Below are 16,753 nucleotides of genomic sequence, written 5' to 3'. Positions count from 1 at the left end.
TTAAGACGTCACTGGTCACGTGGGCGGAGGCCGGCATCCTCCGCAGCGGCGAGGAGGCCGGAGGCGGGGAAGGGGAGTTGCTGCCGCAGCCGCCGCCTGCTTGCGAGCCGGAGGGCGCCGAGCCCGGGCGGATCCCGCCTCCGCCAGCATGGGGAGTGAGTGGTGGGACGGGGCTGGGCGGCGGGCTCCGCGGAGGAGGCTGGGCTGAGATTGCAGCACCAAGTCGCCACCCTCCTCCTCCTCCTCATTGCTATTATCAGTCGTCATAGCCTTATTAATAATATGATTGCAGTTATGTATCTGCTCCGGGGTCATGGAAGGCAACATTCTCCTTTTCTCGAGGAAGGAAATGGCACTCTAGAATGTGGGGGGGGGGGGAGTTCAGGACTTTCTAGGGTTGAACTAAGGGGCTGCTTAAGGGTTTGCAAAATTTAAGGCACCCATGTTGCTCCTTACCCCCCACCCCATCCCACCCCGTGCCACCATGCAAAATGCATCCCAAATATTTGTCCCCTCTTCTGGCTTATCGGACAGTTGCTTGGTGGCCCGCAAAATAGACTTTTTGTGGTTTATGCCCCTGGTATTGGCATGCAGAGCTAGGCTACAAGAGAATTAAAATAATATAGTTGCTTCTTTCTTTCTTTCTTTCTTTCTTTCTTTCTTTCTTTCTTTCTTTCTTTCTTTCTTTCTTTCTTTCTTTCTTTCTTTCTTTCTTTCGTGGCCACTGGGGCTTGTTGAACATTGTCGCCCCCGGATTGGTGTTGGTACAAACCTGCCTAGGCAAATATTGGCATTATTGCCTCCAACACCCGTTCTCAAAAAATAGACCTGCATGCTTTTTGCCTTTTCCTGCTCTCGTACCTGCAGATAGGTTGGTTTCAGCGCTGTTGCTAGGCTCTGAGAGGAATGCAAAATATGAAAATAAGTAAAATGAGCGCTCTCGTTTGCTCAGATTTTGTTGCTGGTAGACATGATGGTAGAAGGTATCAAGTTTTACTAAACTTTTTTCAGTGAAAAATATCTCAGTTGTCTGTTTTGTATAGATTTCACTACTCTCTCATTGTAAATCAATCGGTTGCACAAATTTGTACTTGCAGAAGTTGCCTTAGGAAAACATATCTGCTTTTAAATAGGTAGTTGTTGCCGGATGTATCTTGAGATAATAGGTGCTTGTTAAATGCATGGCATCCTTTGGCCTTCAAATGAGTATTTATTATTATTTATTAAACCAATTTATATAGCCAATGAAGTATGAAGGCCAACTCAGCATAGGGAGGTAAAAATACGGTCTTCTAGATTTCTTGAACTATAATACAATAAACTCAAACCAACAGTCATGGATTCTAGGAGTTTTAATTTCCAACCTCTGAAGGGCCCCACAGTTCTTACACAAAACAATTTATTTCCCTAAGCTGAAATAAGGTTAGGAAAAGTGTTGCATTTTCATAAAAGTAACAAGATTGCACATAAAGCTAACAAATATATTGGCTCATAAGCTTTCATGGATCCAGTCCATCAGTGCACAAATCTATATATAATTATTCTGTTGAGACGAGCAATTTGTGCAGAAATATTTATTTGGGCAGGTAAGAAAGGAGAAATAATTAAAAAGTGAGAGAGAGACTTGATTTGGATGTGACTAAACATAAAGCAGCAGTTAGCTGTGATACATCCATTCTTGTATCTATAATATAAGACCATTTCTTATACAATAATCACATCTTCTTAATCAGGCTGTGTAATTCCTTTCCCAAGGTTGGCCCCACTGAGGCCAGTGACAGAATGTTCTCCAGAAGTAAAGTGTTCCCCCACTGGTGCTTGAATATTGTCATTTCTGTGGTCAAATATGTCTTTAATTAATCAATTGATGTCCATTTATTATACTGTGCATTTCACTATATTGGAGCATTGGTCATATGTAGATAATGGTAGGATGAGCAAATGTATTTTCCCTGGTGTTGCAGGTGACTGTGATAGGTCTTGTGAGGTCAGCATCAGGCTAGATATGGGTATGGACTTTTATGTATTGCGGTTTTAGGCTGGGTAATCCAAGGGTTTATATCATTCTTGCCGAAAGTTAGGTACATCAGCACTTTTTAGCCTAGACTCATTTCTTCCAGGAGATGCTAATTCATTTCTTTTGCAAATGACATTTTAAAAAATAATTGCAATGCTGCTATTTAAAGGGATTCACTCTAGAACACTTACTAGTGAATTTCCCTGTGGTGCAAGGGTCAGAGAGCCCCTCAGATGCAGTAGCTACAAATTACGCATTCCATTAGGAGTGCTGCTTCTAGAAGGAAATTCTAAAATGATTATTTAGCATTGATATTTAACTAGGCCAGTGATTCCTGACCTTTTAAATGGCTCACTCTACTGTCATTCAGAGCTTTTGTGGACCATTAAGAAAGCAAACCACTTTAAGCATTTTTTAATGTAGCGTAGGGGTGATGGGAGTCAACCTAAACATCAAGGGATATTTAAAATGGAGTTATTTGTAACTATTTATTATGCTCCCTCACAAGCATATTGCACTCATCATAGTACTGCATTTTTAGCTCCAATGGTGGGAAAATGATACCACTTAACCACCTAGGGACCCGAAGTCAACCTCATGTCTTTATAAATAAATAGAAAATAATTGTTATTTTCTATTCCCTGCCATGAGATCCCTACCATATCTTTATGGACTGAAGATCGTCCTTTGATTGGAGCTTATAGTTCTTAAGAAACTGGGAATACAGCAAAATAAACTGTAATCTGGGCTAGAGCTGTGCTTGCTTTGCAAATGGTTAGGAAGGAGAGCTTTGGACCCTGCGTGAACACATCACTTCTCTGCCATTCATTAAAGCAGCCCAATTCTTTACTAGCTTCTGTACAGGCCTAAAAAAAGATGTTGCTGCTTTAAAAGTGACATTTAGACTTTTAAAGCAGCAGCATCTTTTTTTCAGGCTGGCACAGAAGCCTGAAAATGTTGGGGCTGCTTTAGTGAATAACAGAGAAGTACTCTACATGGTGACGTCTGAAACAGTTCTTCCAAATCACATGCAAAATGAACATAGCCCTGTTCTATGCCTTAGATATTAAAGCAAGGCAAATATTTACAGACAGTTAAGAACACAGGTTTTCTTGACAAATTAATGCTTTGCATGTTCTGTACTTTTATCCTCACTTTTATTATCACTGTAATGGAAATCATACATGTGTGTCTTTTTCTTTAACAGTCAAATTTCTGGAACTCATTAAGCCCTTCTGTGCTGTTTTACCTGAAATCCAGAAGCCTGAAAGAAAAGTAAGTGCTTTGCCTTGCTTATGCAAAATTCACAGAATGCTTTTTAAATAAGACTAAAGTTCTAAGTAAGTCTTATTAACAGTATGAAATCAGTTTGTGAAAAGAAATTATGGGAAATTTGGGTATGTAATTTTCAAATATCAGAATGAGATTGTTGATGTCTAGCGTGGGTTGATGAATTCTCTTTGTTCTTCTTTGATTTAGCCATGTTGGACACAATTCAGCAAGCATAGGTTACTGTTAAGGCTGGAGTTTTATATACCTCTGAAAGCAAGTTCTGCTGATTTTGCTGACTTATTTCTGAGTACACGTGCATCAGATTTCATTGAGCATCCATTTAGCCCACTAGAAGAAATATTTCCCTTTAGTCATGCATAGAAATGGACTTAGATTTATCCAGCAACAACATAGGGAAGCATTTGTGAAAGTATAAAAACTATACATCTAGCATGACACTGTTGTCCACCAAGATCCCAGCCCATCATTGGATTTACTCTTTGAACCTACTTGCTGTGTACATCTAATAATTCCATATAACTAAGTGTAAGTTTATTTTACATATATTGTAACACTGGGTTGTGGTTTTTTATCTTGCTGTCCTAAAAATTCTCTATTGATTAACTTGGTTTTATTTGTTGTGCTTTACAGATTCAATTCAGAGAAAAGGTTTTGTGGACAGCGATCACCCTCTTCATTTTTTTAGTATGCTGCCAGGTAAGAATTGACCTAGTTATGGGCCAAGGTTCTTTAAATATTCACCTTCTGTCAGACCAGCCTACTGTCTGCCCTGCGTTCTTAGGTAATCAACAGGGTCACCATTGCAGGTCCTGCTGCAGAAGCCCTTTGATGTCAACAGTTATTTCTGTTGCTTTCAAGGTAAATGAAGTTGGACCTAATTTTGAAGGAAGCCCCCACCTTATTCCAATTTAGGAAGGCAGACTACAAAAATACTTTCTTCTGTTTAATGGCTTAGTGTTTTAAGGTTAAGAACGTTCTGTTAGTTTTGCATTCTGTATTTCTTCTCTGTAATTATTATTGCTGTTTTTGTTGTATTTTTGTAAGTCGCATTGAGATGTTAACGGAGTGGACTGCCTATAAATGTTCTTAAATAACTAAATTATTAGTGTTGCTAATAATGAAGCATTAGTGTGAACTTTTGGAAACTGTAAAGGATACTGATAGTTCCAGACATTTGACATCATTGACAGCTTTTATAATGAAAGCTAACTTGAAAAAAAGTATTGCAAATTATTGCATTGACTCAAAAGTAATGTAGGGCTTTTAAAATCTTTGAGTGTTTTAGAATATAATCTTCCTGCCCTGGAGGTTCTTAGTATAATATAGCATGTCAAGCACTTGCCAGATACTGTGTGATCCAGAAGGGCATGAAATAAAATATTGACAATACAAGCCCCTGTATAGTCTCCATCAAAAATTGCTTTGCTGTTTTTGTCTAAAATGATTCAGTATTGTGTGTACCTTTCTCAAAATTGCCTTTGATTGTGTTTTATTTTTTCATGCTTAATATTGTTATGAATCTTGTAGATACCGTTATTTGGAATAATGTCCTCAGACTCTGCAGATCCTTTCTATTGGATGAGGGTCATTCTTGCATCAAACAGAGGTTAGTGGACTTCACTCACTTTTTCATCTGCCACTGTCTCTTTGGCTTACTAATTTTGATAGGAAAGTAGCTTAGATTTCTGGGGGGGAAACCACATTTGTCCTTAGGTTCTCCAATGTACTGATGCCTGCCCTAGATTTTAAATTAGGGGAGGGCAATATTTTTCAGCCAGGGGCCATCCTTAAAAATTAAATAGCTTGTCCCATTGCTAAGGCTCTGAACAGCTTCCATAAAATAATAAATAATCAGAACGTGTAACATGAATCCTAAAAGCAACATTAAAGCTTCATGATTCATAAAACAGCATTCAAATATTTCAGATATAGAGCAACCCCTGCTATAGGTCTCATACTTGTGATGGCCTGACACCTTAGACCTGAAACACATACACTACATCAAAAGAGTTCAGGCAATCTCAGAAGGCCTCAGCAAATACAATGGGTTTTTAACACTTTGCAGTTGTTAATTGATAAGATACTTGCAATCTCTGTCACATGTAACCTACTTCTGCACAACCAACCTGTCTTCCCCTCCCTGCCTCATTCCAGTTTAAATGCTACATCAGTCAAGCCATTCAATGCATCCAGTGAAGGGAGCTGCAGCTCAGAAAAGCTGATGCCTTTTAATAAAAAGTGTTAGTCAGAAAAAGATGCTACCAGACTCTGTGATGCATAATTACCCAGAAATTGTTGCAAATACATGGAATATGATCTTTAAAGACTAATAACCATGAATAACAGTATGAGCAAGAAGATATAAAATATAGAAACTGCGTCATTGGAAAAATACATGATGATGAATATGGAATATTTAAGGACATGATTAAGAATTCTATAATACAGAACACCACTATTAAACATTTGTTTGCTTGTTTGTTTCCCTTCCATCCTTCTTCTACAGGCACTTTAATGGAGTTGGGTATCTCTCCTATTGTGACTTCTGGCTTAATTATGCAGCTGCTGGCTGGAGCCAAGATCATTGAAGTTGGCGATACACCAAAAGATCGAGCTCTGTTCAATGGTGCTCAGAAGTGTGAGCATTAATTTCTGTGCCTTGATGGAACTTTCTTTTTCTCCTTAGCAAATGCAACATCTAACTACTTAAGCCTGTATGGTTGTAGGAAGAGGACATGATTGTTTGTTTTCTTGTTTCAGTGTTTGGAATGATTATTACTATTGGGCAAGCAATTGTATATGTCATGACTGGGATGTACGGGGATCCTTCTGAGATGGGGGCTGGAATCTGTCTCCTGATTATAATCCAGGTAAATTCTTTCTTGCTAATGCTTCCTGATATGTTTGTATAGCTTTCAATATATCTGTGGGGTGAGGAGGCAGGGAGAGTTTAATACTAGACTCAGCAAGTTTGGAAGATTTGAAAGCTGCAAATATATATTCCAAGACCTACAGTGCTATTATGTACAGAAGGCTTAAGTAGTTTTTGATGGCATGATGGTCCTTTCGGAGACAATCCTTCTTCACAAAAAGCCTTCAGCTCACTGAGTCATTGTGGGTTCTTCTGTTCGTTGGGATGAAATCAAACACTTTCATCCAGTGATGGGAGCCTTCTGTTGGTATGGGTATCCGGGGAGAAGATGGGCAAATACTTCCTCTGTAATTTCCCATGCTTCACTAAAATCTTCTCAGGAGTCTCACTCATCTTCCAGAAGAGATCTGGACAAGGTGGAGCACTGTTGGAATCACTGGACAATTTTGTCCTTGCCTTGCTGTCCAAAAAAATAAATTTGATTCTGTATGTTACAGTTGCTTAGGCAAGAACTGGTACTAGACTATATACCAAACTCTGGAAGGCAGCAGTTTTAAATTGGCTGTTTTTCTCTAACCAGTCGTGTTTCATAGTAGAAAAAAGTTTCAAATTGGCGAGTTCTCTACCCAACCAGCAGCAGCTACCGAGATGGAGATGAGCAAACTCATGTGTAATGTCTACCTCTGATCTAATGTTTCTTCTTTTCTGAATTTATTGATAAAAGAAGTCAGCTTTTAGGGTGTTTAATGTTACCTTTTAATCCTTAAAAATAATAAAATACTCAAGTGTCACTTGTGAGACTGAAGGAAGGAAGGTTGAAAAGTATGTAAAAGCATTGCTCACCCTGTTGTAAAGCATGTGAAGAATTATTATTAGTAGTATTATTAGTATTACTACTACTACCACTACTACTACTACTATTACTATTATTTGCCAATTGTTCCCCAAAATATTTCTAGGCAGATATGTTTGTCAGATCATCTTAAAACATGCATTACTTAACCTGGATGAATTTGATTTAACAGAATTGCACGGTTGTAACATATTGCCAGAGTCTTCTCTGAAATCCTTAAAAATTGTTGCCAATTTGTAATTTTCAGTGTAACAGAAGGAAAATGTTAATTTGAATTACCGTATTTTTCCGACTATAAGACGACACTTTTTTCTAAAATCCTTACACTAAAAATTGAAGGGCATCTTATTCAAAGTCAGCCGAGGAGAGAACCGCGCGGTTGCAAAACTGCCCATACTTTGTTTCTGCAAAGAGGCTTCCTCCTATTTTTTTTTATCTGCGCTCAGTCGTTACCGACTCTGCAGTGACTGCTTGGACAAGCCCTTGCAGTTTTCAAGGCAATTGTTTCGGAAGTGGCTTGCCAGAGCCTCCTTCCTAGAGCAGAGCCCAGCTGGCAAGCTCAGGAGGCGGGGTTTCTGTTGCTTCGTGCCCTTTTCGGGCGCGCGTGGTTTTTCGCGCTTACCGGCAACTGCTCCCGACTCCTTTTTGCAAGGTGCCGCCAGCATTTTTCCTCCCACCGGGGTGAGAGTCCCCATTTATCCACTCACGTGAGTTTTCGAACTGTTGGGTTGACAGGAACTGGGGAGGAAACAGGAACTCACCCTGTTAACGCGAAGGCTGGACTCGAACCGCTGAAGCGTCGACCATTTCTGGCCGGCAACTTTCAGCGTCATTAAGCCGCTGCGCCTATTGCTAGCCTCCAATCACGAGTGAAATAGCTTGTCTCCCAAACAGACTTCCTCCAATCACGAGCCTGATGTAACTGACGTCAGCTGATGCTGAACAAACCAATTAGAGGAAGTCTGTTTGCAAAGACAAGCTATTGGCAGTTTCACTCATGATTGAATGTAATCAGTTATGCAAAAGAGCATGGAAATAGAGCTGCAGAGAGACGGTTTGGACCTCCTCCCACCGAGTGTATCAGGTAAACGGTAACTAATTACTAAATAAAAATGTGTTCTGCACTATCTTTAAAATATTGATTTCTTAATTTTGGGTTGGAAAAGTGGGGGTCGTCTTGTACATGGGGGCGTCTTATTGACGGAAAAATACGGTAATTAATTGGGTTTACTCCCCTAGGCCAAATAAAATCAATTTTATCAGTCAGTTGTAAAGTATCAGCCGAATGAGCAGTGGCATAAAAATTGTTTCAAAGTAACCTAACCTTTGAGTATGTCTACTAAACCTAGAAATACGTCAGCATTTTATTAATTTATTTTTATTTATTTATCATATTTATATAGCCGCCCATCTCACACAAGGTGATTCTGGGTGGCATACAACAATTAAAAAATAAATACATAAAAACAATTACACATACAAAACTGTAAAAACACACAAAATAGGAGGAGATAAAATTAATAAGGGAGCCATCGTAAAATCTCCCCGGTCCCCTGGGAGCCCCAGGCCTGATCCCATAACCAGGTCTTGAGGGACTCACGGAATGTTAAGAGGGATGGAGCTAATCTCACTTCTGGGAGGAGAAGATTTCACAAGAAGGGCGCCACGGCAGAGAAGGCCCTCCTCCTGGGACCTGCCAAATGTAATTCTCTGGCAGACAGAACCCGCAGCATGCCTTCTCTGCCAGACCTGTTGGGACGGGCAGATGTAATCGGGGAGAGGCGGTCCCTCAGGTAACCTGGCCCCATCCCATGAAGGGCTTTAAAGGTCAAAAGCAGCACCTTGAATTGGACCCAGAAGCAAACTGGCAACCAGTGCAGCTCGCGAAGCAGAGGTGTAATGTCCCGCCCTAGGGGCACACACAACTGCCTGTGATGCTGCATTGTGCGCCAGCTGAAGCTTCTGGATACTCTTCAAGGGCAGCCCCATGTAGAGCGCATTACAGAAATCCAAACGGGAGGTGACCAGGGCATGAGTGACAGAGATTAGGTCCCTCTCATCTAGGAATGGGCGCAACTGGCGCACAACATGAAGCTGTGCAAAGGCCCTCCTAGCCACAACTGCCACCTGCTCTTTGAGCAAGAGTCATGAGTCCAGGAGGACCCCCAGATTGCGCACAGGGTCTGTCTGGGGCAGTGCCACCCCATTCAGTACCAAAGATGGCAGATTTTGTTTATGATGATAAGCTACAGGAGTAATTAAAAGTGGTTTAAAATTGTTCCCTGCATTATATTTTATAATTTGTTATGTGCTACTGAAGGGATAGGATTGGACCTCTTAATGATAGCAAAATGCAGTATAGCTTGGAAAAGAGAGGTAGTTAACAGGTTTCTGCCACCCCCGAGAAAATTATTTCCCCAAGGAGCCTCAGGAATTAACACAACTTGGTTTCCTAATGAACTTTGGCCTGCTAGCTGATTTTCCCTGGGCTCAGAAAGCAACAGCAAACCATGTGCATATTGCTGCCCAAGCCAAGACTTTACCTTTCTCATTTCTTTCAAGGATGCCTAGCTAAGGGCTGCAGCATCGACAGGACTTCAGTAGTTACCCAAAAAAGTTAGAAAGGCAAGCAAAGCCCACATCCATTGCAGAATGAATAGTGATTATGCTTTACTTGTGAGCAAACGGCAGGGTTTTTGAGCGCAAAGTTATGGACCTTTTGGAATTCCCCCCCACAGTTGTTTGTTGCTGGCTTGATAGTACTGCTGCTTGATGAGCTTCTGCAGAAAGGTTATGGCTTGGGATCCGGCATTTCTCTCTTCATTGCCACCAACATCTGTGAAACCATTGTCTGGAAGGCCTTTAGCCCTACTACCATTAACACTGGCAGAGGTATAGTACGTTTGCACAGCTGATGTTTTGACCAGTTGCATGCTTTATCAGCCTCTTGCAGAGAGCAACCATGGCCTAGGAGCTAGGAAGGGCCTTGGTGTGAAGACTTGGCCTATTGTCACAACACATGGTTGCTCTTTTTTTTTTTTTTGGTTTCCTTAATGCAGTGATAGTCTCTCCCTAATCAGCCACGGTGGAATGCCCTAGATCGGGTTTTTCAAACTGTGTTCTTGAAGACCCTATAGTTCCAGGAGAACTTGATAGGGTTCTGTGAGAGGCTAAGGTCAAAACAACCAAGTTCATTCAGACACAACCCATTTTGTATCACTAAAGCTTTGCCTCTTGATTCAAAAGTGCCAGGATTGTTTCCCCCCCCCCTCAAACTCGTTCCATAGCCTGAAAAAGTTTGAAAACCCCTGGTCTAGATCACTGTGTGTTGCAAGAAAGACAGGAATCTGGAGAATATGTTTGCCATCTTTACTCCAAATCTGGGCAGAATGTGGCAAGTACTTTTTCTGTACAGGAGGATTTGAGTGTAGGAGCCTTCCCCATTCCAGTTGGTTCTACATCTGTGGTTCCCAAACTGTCCTGTGGCGCCCCAGGGCACCATAGCGAACTCATAGGGGCACTGCGTGATAATACAGTGATACTCAACATCTGTCAGACATTGCATGAACTACAAACCTAGGAGTGTCATGAAAAAATTACTGAGACACTAAGGGTGCTGTGAACCAAGACATTTTGGGGACCTCTGTTCTGCATAAATCACGTCAATATATCTTATCAGTGCAGATTATTGCTAGAATGAAAGTTCTGGAGCTTCTCAGATTGCAACATGCATTCTAGAAGCCTGAGAGAATCCAGATAGGAAATCTGGGACTGTTCCTGGAATTACTGTCCCTCTCTTTGTCATGTTGCTCCAGAAGGAAATACTGTGGCACAGTGGACAATTATTACTTTAACAACAATAAACTCGCTGTAGGTGGATCATCTCAGATGCTGGATCAAAAGCATATCTGAAATCTTAACAGTAAAGAAATGTTAACTTTATTTAATATAGCTGAATTGTTGGGGCCAAAATTAGGAATTTTTTTTAAATCCAGAGGTGCACACCAGCTCCCAGTTGTGCCTAGATCAGTCCCGTTGGTCTCAGTGGAAACTCGGCAAACCTCAGGATAAGCTTGTCCAGTTCCTCTGGATTCTCTCTCTCTCTCAGCAGATTTCCCTTTCTCTGGTTTATAATATGTTTCTGGTTGCTGCTTCTACTGTGCCACACTATTTTCTTTTCTGTTTCTCTCTGTTTTTCTCTTCACGTGTTTGTTTCCAAAACTTCTGATAGCCAGAGTGTTTTTTTGTTGACAGAATGGAGGCATCCTTTACTTTGTTATTTCAAATGTTTAAGGATTGTTGTCAGCCCTTTGAGGTAGTCTGGACAGAAAACCAAAACCATGAGCACTAACACTACCTTATTGTAAGGTTACAGTAACAGAATCTAGCGAGTCTGAAAGCAATTCTCCCCTCCTTGGGCTTTACTTTCCAAGGAACCAGGGAGGGTCCCTTCTGTGGTGCTTTCCGCGCCCCCATTCCTTCGGTGGGCTGAGATCTCCACCTTTGCCATGGCTGCGGCTCTTCCTCCTCCTGTCTCTCAAGGATATTCCCACAGACAATTGTACAAGTAAAACATAACTCTGCTGGGGGGAGCCCACTTCCGATGAGTAGAGGGTGCCTCTTGATGCTGAGGAAGTGGGGGCAGAGTTAGGGCATTCACAGAGAAATATTCTGGAGATCTCTCTTGTGAACCCCTTCTGTTTCTCGGTGCTCACCCTGAAAATTTATCCGGTATCCTGGGAGAATGTGGATGAATGTACAGCTTCATGTACTCGTTATGAACGAGCACTTGGTTTTCCAAAAGCATGAAACCTTGCTTGGTAAGTCTTGAAAAGAGGGTAGTTCCTGTAAAAGCTGAACACGTTTCATTTCATTCATATACAGTCCTTGTCATTGAATAATTAAACACTCCATTAATTCCCTCAATTCCTTTTTCTGTGAGTTCCTTTTCCTTCTTGAATTCTGCATGAGTTCCGTTGGGCTGTTATTGCAGTGCTCGTACGCAGTGCATGTCAAAGTGACCTTACGTGTGGCTTTTGGTACATCTAGGTACAGAATTTGAGGGTGCTGTCATTGCCTTGTTCCACCTCTTGGCGACACGAACCGACAAAGTCCGTGCTCTGCGGGAGGCGTTTTACCGCCAGAATTTGCCAAATCTCATGAATCTGATTGCAACAGTGTTTGTGTTTGCTGTGGTCATATACTTTCAGGTAAGAGAAATCTGCAGTGTGCATTTTGCCATAGAACTGCTGTTTTATGACAGGAGGAAGTGCGATTAAACATTTTAGTCTGCCTAAGATCAGAGAATGCAATCGGTCTGGAGTTTTCTTTGAACTAGGAATGAGGCTCATGCTTTGAGAGAGTAGTCCCCATCCAAGTTCAGGTTCATGGCTAGAATTGGTTGCTTTCTAATATTTCAGTGTTATCTGAGCTAAACTCAGCTACATCATTTGCATGAAAGGTGTTTGCTCTTAGTTTTGTTAATAGAGTGCTGCGTCAAGCATCAAGCTGTTTTTAAACATTCGCTTTTAATTTCAGTATTCAAATCATTACATATGGGGAGTTGATCTTTAAGTGTGTGTGTTTGTTTTTTTGACATTCCAGCTTAGGGGTGGAGTAGGGGTTCAGCTTTTGTACCAAAGTGTCAAATATAAATGATTACAGCCTGTTTCTGCATTGTTTTAAATGCTGAAGCATTATGGCGCATTCTTAAATATGCTTAAAATTTTAATTCTTAAATCTTCTCTAAAAGAGCCATTTCCAAAGCCTGCATTTTCATGGAAGGGCAGAAATCCCAATGAGGTGATTGCTAACTGATGAACAGAACTGCATCCGTTTTAATCTGTCCAATCCAAAACATTGCCTCTTGTTAGAAAAGTTTTCTAACGCCAGCACTAGATTTTAAAAACTGATCCAGAGATGCTTGCACATAAAGGAATATTTTCATGCGTCTGACGTCTGCACCTGGATCACTTCTACAAAGAGCTTTTTAAAGTTTGAAAAATGTTAAGTAAGGCTAGTCAGCCCTTTGGCTTTGCACTTGGGAGCAGACACATAGCATCACTTGGCAACCCTTTGAAACAGCCATAATTTTTCCTGCAATCCCCAGGCAACCATGTGATCCCTGAAGAAGATGTGGCTGCCTTGAGGCACTGCACAGAAATACTACATTTACATTCCTGCATGCTCTTAAGTGCCTTTCAGATATTGAATCTAGTGCTGCGCAACCTTAGTTTTAGGCAAACTTAATTGATTTTTATTAAAACCCAGTTGTAATTCATGTTTAAAATGTAATACATTTATTAATTTATTAGAGATTGGCAGTTACTAAAATCATTGTGCGAATATAGTCCTAATATTAGTAATTTGGGAGAGAGGTGGAAAGAGAGATTGAGAAAAACTGCTTTATAACTGGGTTACACCCACACTTACCTCTAAATTAGCCTTTGTTTCAAGCAATGTAAGAAATGCTGTGAAACGGATAGTACGGATACCTTGAAGAAGAAATTTAAAGTCAGTTCTATAAGACATTGAGTAGACTAGAGTCTCTTCCAACTCCACGCTTTTGTGTTGATGATTATCAGCAAAGCCTTTGACAAGGATTGGCTGACCTTCTCTAGTAAAGGCGGGGGGAGGTGGGATAAACAGGAATCTTTGCTGTTGGCTGACTTACTTTCTAGATTATAGTAAAACTGGCAAATGGGAGGAAAAGAGAGGTAGACCTGTCTATCCAGAAAAACAAAGCACATCAGATCAAGCCAAAAGAAGCAGGAAGGTTTAAGGATAGTTGTCAGCTGAAATTACAAGTCATCTGGATAACTGAGGGGGAATGGTAGGTGGCTGGGGAAAGAGAAAAACTACTCAGGACTTCAGGTGTTTTTTTTCCTGGTTCTTACACTGCAAGATTCAGATGTGCCAGCATGACTGGAAACATTCGCATCCGCTCTCCATCCTGTTTAATTGTAACAGGAAAACAAACAAGCTGGTCCAAAGTTCTGAATATCTTCTCAGTTTCTGCAGCTTTGAAACAGATGTGCTGCTAGCGTGGTGATAACCTTTGCTCTTCCCCACAGGGATTTCGAGTCGATCTCCCAATCAAGTCTGCTCGCTACCGTGGGCAATACAGCAGCTACCCCATCAAGCTCTTTTATACCTCCAACATCCCCATCATTCTTCAGTCCGCCTTAGTTTCCAACCTCTATGTTATTTCCCAGATGTTGTCTGTGCGGTTTAGTGGCAACTTCTTGGTAAATTTACTTGGGCAATGGGCAGTAAGTATCCAGCTATTCCTATAATACCACCTTCAAAGTAGCAGTGTTTTACTTTGGGATCTGTAAAGGGTGTCACATTTTCACTGTCTCCTTTCTAGGACGTTAGTGGTGGTGGTCCAGCACGCTCCTATCCTGTTGGAGGTCTCTGCTATTACCTCTCCCCTCCAGAATCCATGGGGGCTATCTTTGAGGATCCGGTCCATGTGATTGTGTATATTATATTTATGTTGGGCTCTTGTGCCTTTTTCTCGAAGACGTGGATTGAAGTGTCTGGATCATCTGCAAAAGATGTAGGTGTCCCCCCCCCCCCCCGCATCTGTTCTATCCTCTTCAGCAGCTGGGCTCTTGATTCTCACTTGTTTATGCAAAGCCTTGCATCCATTGACACACAGGTATTTTTGCAGGTTGCCAAGCAACTGAAAGAGCAGCAAATGGTAATGAGAGGCCACAGAGATACATCCATGGTTCATGAATTAAATCGGTAAGGGGATAAAAGAGAATCACAACTGGGTTTTCTGTCCAAGCTGTTTTAGCATTTTTCTTTGTTTTTTCCTTGATGAGTGGCGCCAGAGTCTGTTTTCATGCTATTCATTGGTTAGTTCCACCACTTCCAGAAATGATTTGGATTGCTGAAACCAATCCTTAATAGAAACAAATAAGTCTTGAAATAAATAACTCCCGTACATCCAGCAAACGGGTACCAGAAAAGGCAGATTATGTTCCTGTTCTCTTCCCTCCAGCAAGATCAGAAGCGGTCTTAGAAAACACGGATTGACTTATTTCTTGTTCTGAATGGAAATCAAAGGCTTGCAGGATATTTTTATAGCAATAATACACTGGCAAGGACAACTTGGCCATCTTAAGTGTGTATAGAGGAACTTTGACTAGATTCCCTCCTAGGATCAACATCCTGATTTTGATAGTGACCAGCGCATGGCATTTGGATAACTATTGATAATTAACAAAGCAGGAATGAGACATACTGAAGGCTGTAGTTTTTCATTTGCTAGCTATGGAGTAAGTGGACAGAACTCATTAAGTCAGTCTTTTGAGGATTAAAAAAAAACCCTCTTCAATTGGTTTATCCTCTAGTGGAGATAGCACTAGGAAATTTGGGACTTGGGGGAGCATGATGAAAAAATGCAGCTGTTAACTTTACTCATCTGGATCCTTTCTAGAGTGAGTCTCTCTGCTAAATCAAGAAGTACTTGGAATTGAAGGCACGATGACCCGAAGCAAGTAGGTTTCCATTAAAATGAGTTTTGTTTTTGTCCTCCACTTAGGTACATCCCTACTGCAGCTGCCTTCGGAGGGTTGTGTATCGGGGCGCTCTCGGTCTTGGCTGATTTCCTTGGCGCCATCGGCTCCGGCACTGGAATTTTGCTTGCGGTCACCATTATTTATCAGTACTTTGAGATCTTTGTCAAAGAACAGGCAGAAGTTGGAGGCGTAGGTGCTTTATTTTTCTAAACATGCCAATATCAAGTGGCTTGTGAGGAAGGGAATTGTCCTTTGACAACCTTTGAATCCAATAATGCCATTTTTTTTCCTTTTGAACATTTTCAAACATTTTCTCATAACGGGCTTGTGTGCAGCTTCAGAACCAGCTGCCTTAACAATCAAAGTTTACATTGTCTTGGTTAAAATCCAAAAGTCTCTCTCGTGTTGCCTGTAGCGTTGGAAAATGCATCTCCTCTCCTCTCCAACACTAGAGTGAAGATGGCTGGATGGGTGCCCATTTTGTTACTAGTGAACACTTTGCACACTCGGGGGAATTAAAGGTGTCTCCACCCGTTGTACGTCTGACACCCGTTGCAAAGAGTTCTGTGTTGCTCCAAATGAGAACCCTTAGGCTTATTTAAAAAGTATGTCACTTTGTTTCCTTGAAATCTATATTTTACATGAATTACTTTTATACGCTCAAAGAAAAAAACACTCTCCCTTGCACCTTAACACCCTGTTTGGAGTATACATCTCAGCCCCCAGACTCTGAAATTAAGCCAGTGGTGGAAGAGCATTTCAACTGCCTCATTTGCCAGTTTGGATCCATGGAAACTTAAGGGGCAGCAGACCTGGTGAAGCCGATCCAGATTTCTGCCAGCCCGTCAGGCACCATCATGCTGTGGGCCCCAGGGTGTCTTTCAGCCTGCAGTTCTTTCAGGATGGGGGAACAGGGAAGAGACCACGAGCGGCTTGAAACTTCACCCTCATGTCCTTTCTTTCCAAAGTAGACAAAAAAACACAGCCAAGCAAAGAGGTTGTTCTTAAAGGGGTATGGCTTGTGTTGAGAAGAAACAAAGCCCTTATCTTGTCGTGCTTCTTTGCGGCAACGTAGCCAGTGTAAACATTAGACATTAAAGTTATTTAATTAAAACCTCGCCCTTGCTGCTTTTATAAGATGGTTTCCCTGTAACTCTTTGAAGCAAAGCGATGGAGCATGTGCAGGG

General features: G+C 41.3%; 1 protein-coding gene across 1 annotated transcript; it reads left to right on the top strand.

Moving 5' to 3' along the window:
• On the top strand, positions 1-16,680 carry SEC61A2 (SEC61 translocon subunit alpha 2). Its single transcript, XM_088134856.1, has 12 exons — positions 1-155; positions 3,225-3,292; positions 3,941-4,006; positions 4,838-4,916; positions 5,817-5,948; positions 6,071-6,180; positions 9,774-9,927; positions 12,085-12,245; positions 14,109-14,306; positions 14,405-14,596; positions 14,711-14,787; positions 15,590-16,680. Exons 1-12 carry the CDS (start codon positions 149-151, stop codon positions 15,774-15,776), a joined length of 1,431 nt encoding a protein of 476 aa, XP_087990982.1. The 5' UTR covers positions 1-148; the 3' UTR covers positions 15,777-16,680.
• The last annotated feature ends 73 nt before the right edge of the window (positions 16,681-16,753 follow it).

The sequence above is a fragment of the Python bivittatus genome, unplaced genomic scaffold, assembly GCF_059951505.1.
Source record: "Python bivittatus isolate LINGU-HERP-01145 unplaced genomic scaffold, Pbiv_v1 ctg000120_np1212, whole genome shotgun sequence".
Taxonomy (NCBI): domain Eukaryota; kingdom Metazoa; phylum Chordata; class Lepidosauria; order Squamata; family Pythonidae; genus Python; species Python bivittatus.
This window is presented reverse-complemented; position numbering and strand designations above follow the sequence as displayed.